At 37.7% G+C, this 11,332-nt stretch overlaps 2 protein-coding genes across 2 annotated transcripts; one reads left to right on the top strand and one right to left on the bottom strand.

Moving 5' to 3' along the window:
- The first annotated feature begins 8,109 nt into the window (after nucleotides 1-8,109).
- On the top strand, nucleotides 8,110-9,441 carry aqp12 (aquaporin 12). The gene is made up of 3 exons (XM_003439911.5): nucleotides 8,110-8,813; nucleotides 9,009-9,125; nucleotides 9,204-9,441. The coding sequence occupies exons 1-3, from the start codon at nucleotides 8,219-8,221 to the stop codon at nucleotides 9,329-9,331; spliced, it is 840 nt and encodes a 279-aa protein (XP_003439959.1). The 5' UTR covers nucleotides 8,110-8,218; the 3' UTR covers nucleotides 9,332-9,441.
- Nucleotides 9,442-9,451: 10 nt separating this feature from the next.
- On the bottom strand, nucleotides 9,452-11,244 carry rpp21 (ribonuclease P subunit p21). Its single transcript, XM_003439912.5, has 5 exons — nucleotides 11,082-11,244; nucleotides 10,856-10,956; nucleotides 10,294-10,376; nucleotides 10,024-10,158; nucleotides 9,452-9,855 (listed from the first exon to the last, which is right to left on the bottom strand). The coding sequence occupies exons 1-5, from the start codon at nucleotides 11,136-11,138 to the stop codon at nucleotides 9,758-9,760; spliced, it is 474 nt and encodes a 157-aa protein (XP_003439960.1). The 5' UTR covers nucleotides 11,139-11,244; the 3' UTR covers nucleotides 9,452-9,757.
- Between the last annotated feature and the right edge of the window lie 88 nt (nucleotides 11,245-11,332).

Raw genomic sequence — 11,332 nt, 5'->3', positions numbered from 1 at the left:
TACATCCAGTAAAATAGACTCAACCTTTGGAGATTTACTTACCTGGATGATTGAGAATGCATTAAGACGTATAAAATGTACCATGTTTACTCTCAGTCACAAGATGGAGGCGAATACATTCCTTGTGAGTGCAAAACAAACAATTACACCTTTTTGCCACAATACTGAAAAAGACCTGCCAAATATTGTTTAAGCACATGACAGGAACAAGTATGTTCTGGAGACAACAGAGCTCTGAGTGTCCCCTGTTCCGAAATATGCTCACCTCACCTACTTCCAAGGTGCACGTTCAGAGGTTAAAGCTACAGCAACACATCACCTTTGTTGATGGGGGTTTACTTTTCTTCCTTGGGCTATTCCTGATTAGTTTGCAGGAGCATTGAGGCCACTGCAATTGGGAAGATTAGAAAACATTATGCTTTTATCCCAAACATGAATGGATAATAAAAGTCTTCTGGATAATGAGTTTGGATAGCTAAAGTTCACACAAATTTACACAAAACTGGTAAAGGTGAATTTGATTCAAAGCAGATAATTTTTGTTTTCTTTCAGTCCAGTTTTAAGAAAAAATGCCAGGCTGTAATATCTCATTAATTGTTGGATGGATTGTCTTGAATTGTGTTTTATATTTGTGACTCTTGTGAAACTGAGAAAACTTTTGGTGAAGCATGTGAAGGCAGCGCCATCTCAGCTCTCCGCAGCAGCAACTTTAAAAGCTTATATTTTCTCAGAAGATTGAACCTCACCAATACTGAAAAAGTTTATTTTTTGAAACCCAAACACATTTTTACGAATGCCAAGGAAGAAAAAGGCGACTACAATGACAGATAATGAAGATGACGCTGCTACCTCTCTGACAGTGGATAGTACGGCGTTGACTAGCATAGCCAACATGCTAGAAGAGCATAGAGCCAGCATCTCAGCTGACTTTAAAACTTCATTCGCGACCCTAGAAGCAAGGCTTGATAAGATACAAACAACGATTACAGAACATGGTCAGCGAATGAATTTGCTGGAATCCCACGCTGAACTACAAGAGCAACGACTTCAAGCCCTGGAGGAGAGGTGTGTAGCACTGGCAGAAAGTAATACTAAGTTAAAAGCCAAGACCATTGATCTAGAAAGCCGTAGCCGCAGAAACAATATCAGGATAATTGGTCTCCCGGAGTCAATAGAAGGACCTAGACCTACAAGCTTCTTTGCTGACTTTCTGGTTGAAGTACTAGGTGATCAAATTCTTCAGTCCCCCCCTGAACTGGATCGAGCCCATAGGACACTGGTCGCTAAACCACAATCTGGTGCTCGACCTAGACCGGTAATAATCCGTCTTCATCGGTATCAGACCAAAGAGCTGATAATTCGAGAGGCTCGTAAACAACGAGGCAAGCTCCATTACCGCGGGTCACCAGTTCAGATCTTTGAGGACTATACGCCTGAAGTCGCTGAGGAACGAGCTAAGTACCGATCGGTGATGGCTGACCTCTACAACTTAGCCTTACGGCCAACGCTTCGCTTCCCAGCTCGTTTACAAATTACTCTGGAGAGCGGCGAGAAGAAGAGATTTTCATCACCTGAGGAAGCCACTTCTTTCGTGGGAAAATATCAACAAACCCCGGGACCTGTTTAACAAACTTTAAAACCTTAATGCTGTTTTTTTTTTTTTTTTTTTTTTTTTTTTTTTTTTAAGGCTAATGTGAGTAACGCCTATTACCTTTCTAATAAGAGGAATTGATTCTGTCCCGGTAAGTCGTTAAACGGAGGCGGGAGCCCGTCAAGACTCACCGTCTATTGTTATCCTGAGGACAGTTGCGATATTTGTTATTTGGTTTAGTTTAAAAATTCAGAATTTTTGACTGATGTAAATTCATCAGCCTAAAGGCGGTGTTATTTTTTATTTTCACTTATTCTGATCTGGGACTGTCCCAATTGATTCAGAAGTAATTTTTTATTTCAAATTAACTTAGGACTGTATAAAATGTTGTAATTTATTTTACATTATACCTCTTACTCGAGATTAAGGCCTGGAAATGTATTATAGAATTAAAATAAAAAGTTATAAAGTAATAGAGGCTAACTTTTTCAGATTAATGTAAGTTTAGTTTTGGGTGATTAAATCCCTGCGAGGTAATTTTTTTTTTTTTTTTTTTAACTTTAAACTTTTTCAGTGTATGTGTGTATATGTATGTATGTGTATATGTATACATATGTATATATGTGTGCATATATATGTATGTGTGTGTGTGTGTGTGTGTGTGTGTGTGTGTGTGTGTATGTCTGGACTGTCTACATTCGTTAATATGGGAGGTTTAGTTGTTTTGTTAAAGAGCTGTAAAGCTGAGACGGGTAAAGGAGAGGAAAGGAGATGGAGAAAGGGAAGTACGACATTTGGGGACTAGGGTTGATGTTTAAGGAAATATTTTCATTTTTATATAATTTTGTTTATTTTAATTTCAATGTCATGTGTGTACTTATTTTTTATTTCCATTGTGTAATTTTTGCTCAGAAGACTATAATTACTTGTGGTTGCTTGCTCGTCGAGACTGATACGATAACACGACTGCTAGACATTGAATAATGGCCACTGTAACCAAAGGGCAAATTACTGGTGGACAGGCTGTGAGGATAATTTCACTAAATACTGGAGGGTTAAATGCCACAATAAAACGTACGAAAGTTATGACGCACATTAAAGATTTAAATGCTGATATAATGTTTCTTCAAGAAACACATTTATGTAATTCTGATCACAAGAAATTAAATAGATCATGGATTGATAAAATTTTTCATTCTAATTTTAATATAAAGACAAGGGGCACAGCAATATTAATTCGGAAAAATACAAATTTTACTACGGATAAAGTAATTACAGACTCAAATGGTCGATATGTCATCATCACAGGCAAGCTATATGGAAGACAGGTTATCTTAATTTCAGTTTACGCTCCTAATTGGGACGACCATGAATTTGTGTCCTCACTGTTTGCTACTATTCCAAATTTAAATTCTCACCTTTTAATAATGGGAGGAGATATGAACTGTGTTATTGATCCATCATTAGATAAATCTAACCCTCGTTCATCTGCGTCGAAAATGTCCCAGGCTTTTGTTACATTTATGAACCAATACGGCTTTGTTGACCCATGGCGTTTCGCTCATCCAACTGTAAAACAATACTCTTTTTTTTCTCATGTGCATCGTACATTTTCGCGAATAGATTATTTTCTGATAGATAAAAAGCTTATTTCTGAGATTGTATCTACTCAGTATCTACCAATAACGTATCAGATCATGCCACAGTGGTATTAGATCTTCATTTTACAATGAAGCCAAAGAGATTTAGATATTGGAAGCTAAATCCTCTCTTGCTGGCGGAGACCAACTTTTGTAAATACATTTCTGAGTCGATTACTTTTTTTTGTGAAACTAATGAAAATAATGAAACTTCCCCATCCATCCTATGGGACACTTTAAAAGCCTATATTAGAGGTAAAATTATCTCTTTTACATCTTATTCTAATAAAATACGTAGATCACAGCAGAAAGAGTTGGAGAAGGCCATAAAAGAGATAGACAATTCTATCTCTCTTACAAATACACCTGATCTTTATAAAGAGAGAATAAGACTTCAAACAGAACTAGACATTCTTCTTACTTCAGAAGCTGAACAACTTCTCCTCCGTTCTCGAGGGTTAGTATATGAACATGGTGATAAAGCTGGCCGTCTCCTGGCACAGCAACTGAAGACTAAAACCGCGTCAAATCAAATTATACAGATTACTGATGATTTAGGTTCAGTATCTTCAGATCCAGATAAAATTAATGATACTTTCAGATCTTTCTTTGTTCAACTTTATAAATCAGAATCTTTCATAGATGAAAGTCAATTAAACACTTTTTTTGAAAAATTGGATCTACCTAAAGTTTCATCTGAAAATAACTTAAAGTTAGACGCCCCTATTACAATTTCAGAAATTAAAGATTCAATACAATCAATGAATAGCGGTAAATCGCCAGGTCCGGATGGCTACCCGGCCGAGTTTTATAAAGTTTTCTCAGATCAGTTAGCCCCACTTCTACTGGAAATGTTTAATTATTCGTTCGAACAAGGAACTCTGCCACCTACACTCATGCAAGCCACTATTTCCTTAATTTTTAAAAAAGGCAGAGACCCACTGAGCTGCACATCCTATCGGCCAATATCACTCCTCCCAGTAGACATTAAAATTCTTGCAAAAATCCTAGCCCGACGACTAGAATCGATTATGCCCTCAATTATTTCAGAGGACCAGACGGGATTTATAAAAGGAAGACGTTCATACTCTAACATAAGAAGACTTCTTGGTGTTATTCTCTCTCCATCATCCACTAACGTTCCAGAAGCCATAATATCTCTTGACGCCGAGAAAGCCTTCGATAGAGTGGAATGGGCATTTCTCTTTTTCTCTTTAAGAAAATTTGGTTTTAATAATAATTTTGTTTCATGGGTCAAATTACTCTACTCTTCTCCTTGCGCCTCTGTCTGTACAAATAATCAACGTTCCACTCCATTTCCACTTTCTCGGGGGACAAGACAGGGGTGCCCACTCTCCCCGTTATTATTTGCATTAGTGATTGAACCACTCTCAGTAGCTTTAAAAAAGGTGAAAGGATTAGGAGGGATTGATAGATGGGGTATAAAACATAAAGTGTCGCTCTATGCAGATGATTTGCTTCTTTATGTGAATGATCCTCTACTAAATATCCCACACATTTTATCAGTATTAGATTCTTTCGGACATTTATCAGGATATAAGCTTAACATCTCCAAAAGCGAATACTTTCCAGTCAATCAAATGGCTGCGGAGATACCTACATCAACTATACCCTTTAAAATGGCTAATTCGGGGTTTAAATATCTTGGAATTGCAATCTCACGATCTCTGAGATTAATGCGGGAACAGAATATTACTTTACTTACAATGAAAGTTAAGTCTGACCTCCAAAGATGGAACTACCTACCGCTGTCTTTAGCTGGTAGGATCCAAATTATTAAAATGAATGTATTATCTAGATATCTATATGTATTTCAAAGTTTGCCTATTTATCTGCCTAAATCATTTTTCAGAGCTATAAATGACGCTATATCATCATTCATTTGGGCCGGTAAACGTCCAAGGGCTAGTCGCTTGCTTCTTTATAGGGATAGATCAGCTGGAGGATTAGGACTGCCTAATTTAATTGGGTATTATTGGGCATCCAATATGTATAATATATTATTGTGGTGTACGTCTCCCCATATTAATTGGTGCCAGAGTGAAGCGGCCTCCTGTTCCTCGTCATTACGTGCTTTAGCATGTGATACCTCACAATCATCCCTACTAAGCCGGTCTTCCAATCCAGTTGTCACCGAAACATTAAAAATTTGGTCACAAATAAGACGCCACTTTGGTTGGCTTAGCCTCCCTCTCGCAACCCCGATCTGCAACAATCACTTATTTGTGCCAGCAAAGATGGACTTAAGATTCTCTGTTTTAGAACATAAAGGACTTGGTACTCTAGGTGACTTATACGTAAACGATGTTTTTGCAAGTTTTAATGAATTAGTTACTCACTTTAATCTTAATAAATCTGATTTGTTTCGGTACTTCCAGTTGCGAAACTTTGCAAAGAAATGTTCAACCTTATTCCCACAAATCCCAACTTCCAGTGGAATAGATTTGGTTCTCAGAGCCAAAACTTTGGTAAAGGGTCATATTTCTTACCTTTATAAACTAACTTTTTCACCTAGTGAATCTCTTTTATACAGGACCAAGATGAAATGGGAGTCAGAACTTCATATAAGTTTTTCTGAGTTGTTCTGGAAGGGAGCGGTAAGGGCCATTAACTCATCTTCTAGCTGTGCCAGACTTTCATTAATACAATTTAAAGTTTTCCACAGATTACACTACAGTAAAGAAAAACTGTCAAAATTATACCCAGATAAATTTGATGATAAGTGTAACGGATGCTCACAAATACCTTGCAATCTTACCCATATGTTCTGGGCGTGCCCTAGGCTATCTGAATTTTGGCATCAATTCTTCAAAATAATCTCGGATATATTGAGTATAAAATTGACTCCGACTCCACATATTGCTATATTCGGCAAACCACCAAACAACCTTCAAACTACAGCTATTCAAAATAACATTATTGCCTTTGCTTCTCTCATTGCTAGAAAAAGAATTTTGTTGTTGTGGAAATCATCTCACCCACCATTAATTAAAGTCTGGCTACAGGATATCTTAGGACTCTTAAAATTGGAGAAGATAAAATTCTCCATCAGAGGCTCATCTGATAGATTTTTTACTTACTGGAAACCATTACTTAAATACTTAGAAAAGGTACCAGCACGAGATATCTCTCTGTAATCCACCATAGGACGATGTACAAATTTTTCTGCTATTCCTGGCAGTGGTTGTTTTACCGTATAAAAATACTCTATTTAAAAAGATATCCCAGCATTATTAATTGGTTTCGATGAAGAGCAAGTAATCACTAACACAAATATTGTTACTATTGTTGGTTAAGATTTATATTAATATTGATTAATGTTAAGACCTTATTTTATGTTGGTTTTTTTTTTTTTGTTTTTGTTTTTTTTTTCCTCTTTTTTGGGGGGGGGTAATTCATTTTCTCTGTAAAATATTTATCTTTTCATTATTGGGAGAGAGCGGGGGGTATTCATGTATATAGGTATTTATCTCATTTATGTTTTGTGTATGCTATAAAAAAGAAATAGAAAAAGATTATTATTTCTATATGTAATTATGTGTTTTATGATAGTTCGGTATTGAAAAATAAAAATGGACACAAGTGACTCTTGTTAAAAATTATTAACAGTTTTAACATCTGTCACTTTAATTAACAGGTTGTATTTTAAACCTAATTTTCTTTTCTTATATTTTGAGGGTTGTAGATTATCAAGGCTTGAAGAAAACGCATAAACGCACACAAGGGAAATTTTAAGATATGTGCAGATAAGGTTAAGAGTTTTATTGCTGCCTCATATCTGTCCTATGATCAGGAATGTCTTGAACTTCTGTCCTTTGCCATTTATATCTCCTATATATGTGGTAGAGTTCTTGTAGCATTACTCATCATGTTGCCGTCTTAGGACATACATGCTACATTTATTTATATATATATATATATATATACACATTTAAAATGTGTGTGTATGTGCACCCCCATGGGCTAAGGTGTAACCACCAGGTGCTCTTTCCATTTGATGTTTTCTTTTCCATAGGGGTCATATGAATAGCTCCTACAGCTGAGGTGGTTAGGCATCTAATCAGGATGCCTCCTGGGCGAGGTGTTCTAGGCATGTCCAAATGGGAGGAGGCCCCAGGGTACACCCTTGCCACAGAGAGATTACATCTCTTGGCTGGCCCGGGAACACCTCAGTATTCACCAAGGTGAGATGGAGGAGGTAGCTAGAGGGATGGAGGTATGGGTTTCTCCGGAGGCTGCTGTCTCCTGGATAAGTGGTTTGGCACTCCAAACCACTGTAAGAGGGATACATTTGGCACTTGAGGTTCCCAAACTGTGGCCTGGCCCACAGTTTGAGAACCTCTGTGTTACTGTATGCCCTGTGCAGACTTTGTTAATCACATTGTTTAAATTTTACAAAATACATTGTATTCACATTCTTGACATTGAAATCTGGGTTTTGTGGTAACCTTCTTTCAAAAATGTATTTTCTGTGCAATAGCTCAGAGTAGCTTGAGTCCCTTAGGGAAAAAGGTCTACACTGATTCAGTGTTAAAAATTATAACTATCACCAATACATGCTTCAATTTACTATATAGACTCCAGGCTGTATAATCCTCATATATGAATTTTATCTAAAAGTTTAAAAAAAAACAAAAAAACAAAAAAAACAAGCTTTTCAGTATCAAGAAACAAATTCACAGTACATTTATTTCTTCTACACAGAGTGGGGAGTCATTTTAACCTGAGCTTTTACAAAATGATGATAATAAATGATCACTGAATAAAGGCCAGCTTTCTGACCTGACCTTGAAAAAGCCCACGTGTATTTTGGCAGGTGGTTGTGGGATAAAAACCCTGACGTGTCTCTGATAAGAAATGTGTCTGTGCATGTGCCACGTTGTCAAACAGTGAGCACAGTGGTAAATTCAGCCCCTCACTAATTTCATTTTCTTCAAAACACAGAAGGGGACATCTCGTCTGAGCCATGTCTGGACTGAATGCGTCTGTCGGATACTTGGTGGCTGCTGTGACTTTTGTAGTCTCAGTTCGATTTCTCCTTAAAAAATGGCCACGGTTCAGCTTCATCTCAGAGTTCACGTCTTCTTTCATGCTGGTGGCATGTTGGCTGGAGGTGCAGACCATCGTGGAGGTGGGCGAGTGGGCCGGGGGTTTGGGTCCTGATGTGACTTTAACCATACTGTTTGTGGTACTGCTCACACATGGTATAATCTGTGGTGATGCATCAGGGAATCCCACCCTGGCTGTGCAGAAATTCCTGAAGCTTGAGGCCACCACCGTAACCACACTGCTTGATGTTGCTGCCCAGTTTATTGGGGCTCACCTAGGCCTTCTTGCAGCCAAATACTACTGGAGCCTGGAGCTGACAGACATGCACATGATCAAAAACCTGATGGTCAGTGAATGCAGCACATCTCTGCTGGTTTCTGTGGTTCAGGGATTTTTTACCGAGTTTGCCTGTGCTCTCGTCTTGCACCTCATCCACTTAAACCTATGCCGCCGATCTGCTCTGATCCGAGTACCCCTGATTGCTGTCCTCCTCACATTCCTGTCCCATTCAGGTAAGCCTTGGAATAACTGGCTTTCCTAATCGTTGTATTATTTAAACATTTTACCTTCTGCTTTTTGATGCCAAAGGATCCCTTATTTGCATTTTTTTTTTTTAAAGAGGAAATGGTTTAATTTTGACTTTGAAAGTTAAGCTGACTCAAGCTGAAAATTTAACAAAAACTGTATTTTTCTATTCTTTTCTTCAGCCAAAGGTTATACCTCAGCTTACATGAATCCATCACTGGCGTATGGACTCACCTTCCACTGTTCTGGATTTACCTTTGCAGAGTATGCAGTGGTTTACTGGCTGGGCTCTCTCACAGGTAAACTGATTAAATGTGCATGTACTTTCAGGTCTTTAAAAATGAACACAATACATACAATAAACATTTGATTTCTAGGTATGACTTTGGCTGTTCTCCTGTACATGGGCCATATTCCCAGAATCTTTGCCAAGAATCTGCTATACTCCCAGAAGACACGTTTCAGAGTGCCCAAGACAGACAAAGCAGAAAAGAAGAAACAGTGAAAGTTTTTTTCTTAAATGCAAAACTTGACTTACCAGTGCTCAGCTGTAAAGAGATGTTTTTAATTTAACAATTTATCAAAAAAATAAAAAGAAAAAAGAAAATCTTCAAATTTTGTCCCGTTTCTTTTTTAATCATGACATAAGTTTTTATTTGAAAAAAAAAAACAAAACAATTTACAAAATACACATGACAAAAATTAGCAATGTTAGTGTTAGCATTCAAAAAACAAAAAACCCTTGTAATCAGAAAAGCTAAACCCCCCCCCAAAAAAACTGTCAATAAAATTAAAAGAAGTAATTTCATAAAAATAACATTCAAAAAACCTTCCCTAGTCTGTGGGTGGATGTGACACAACAAAACTATATATTAACTTTTATTAAGAACAGTCCTTTATATGTTAAGCAAGTAGAGCAGAACCACGGCTGCTACGTGCTGGTAGCACCCGGAGCAGAACTGGGTTTTGATGTCTGTGACCCGTCATTCTTCGTGTCTTTTGGCTGATTTTTAGCAGAAGTGATTGAATCTGTATGAAAGAAAGAGAGAAAAAAAATTAGCACAAATTTTTTGTCATGAAAGTCCCGTGTGCAAGCAAACATGAATTTCTTAATTACTGAATTTTGGCAGTATGCTTATATAAGCCATATTTTGTTAGGGTATGTTTAGTCTTAAATGTAAGTTTTAAGTTTGTCACCTTTTTGCTTTTGCTGCTCCAGCTGAGCCTCGGCTCGGTCTGCCCATAAACAGTAATCTGGATTATTCAGTAAGGTCTTCCTCTGTCCACAACTGAGACATCTCATCACGGTAAAGCGAGTCTTGCTGTTTTTTCCTTATTAAAGAAATTCAGTTTAAATAAATAAATAAATAAAATTTTAATATTTATTCATTATCAACCATTTCTGAAACACAGGACAGAAAGTGACTGCCTACATTACGTAGGGATTGAAAGATAATAGGGGCTTACGTTTTTGTCTTGTTGTAGCGGTTACACCCGGGATGAGCAACGAGCAGCACCTCTTGCACAATGTTCTCTTCACCGATGGATCTCTACATAAATTGAAATATTAAAATGTTATTCCATCTTTAAGTACATTCTGATTTTACTACTGTCCATCACCTCGAAGATCAGTCTCATGTAAATATATGTGAATCTTCACACAGCTACACACTAACATCATAACACTTGTCCACACATTCTCAGTGTGAGCCTGCTCTCATTTGTGAATACAGCAGGGTAAACGTGGCAGATGTTCCAGACAAACGCCAACTGAGCTGCTGGTCTGTGAGCACAGGGCCCACTAAACGATCTCTGGTCCTTATGTGTGCTTGTGTAGTTCGTACTGTATCGTATATTTAACACTATTGGCCATAACTCTTTTTTTTTTCCATCTCAATAGTTCAATACTTGATCTAAAGGGAGCTCTGTGGCACGCCGAAATATCCTGCATTACTCTTTTGCTCCCCAGACAATGTGATCAACGGGATTAGTTAAAAATTAAGTACACGTGATTATCATCTCAACTTACTGTCTGAGAACGAGACGCTTTGCAATCGTCTTCTGTGAGAAGCAGTAGAAACGAGCCAGCTCCACATTTTCCGGATTTTGAGCTAAAACACAATGTGCAGCCTGTGGAAAAACGTAAGAAACCAGCTGAGTGACCACATTCAAAACAGAGAGCATGCTAGCATTCATGTAGCATGTGACTGTAGCTGGAAGCATCGTGACGATAATTAACTAAAACTTTCTCCAACCTGGTAAAGGTAGTTCAGTCTCTGGTAAGCTTCTTTGTCTTTCAAGTGGAGTGCCATTACACACAAAAGTCAGATAACAATTTAGCCCTAATAGTAACAGCGGGTTACCTCTAACTACAGCAGTATGACCCTCTGCGAGTAGCTACAACTGATATACTTCCGGGTTAATCCTTCAAAATAAAGGCAAACAACATGATTCACACCTCGGAAAATCAAAAAAACCCCAAAATCAGCAGATTAGGAATTAACCC

Source organism: Oreochromis niloticus, linkage group LG23 (genome assembly GCF_001858045.2).
Source record: "Oreochromis niloticus isolate F11D_XX linkage group LG23, O_niloticus_UMD_NMBU, whole genome shotgun sequence".
NCBI classification, from domain to species: domain Eukaryota; kingdom Metazoa; phylum Chordata; class Actinopteri; order Cichliformes; family Cichlidae; genus Oreochromis; species Oreochromis niloticus.
This window is presented reverse-complemented; position numbering and strand designations above follow the sequence as displayed.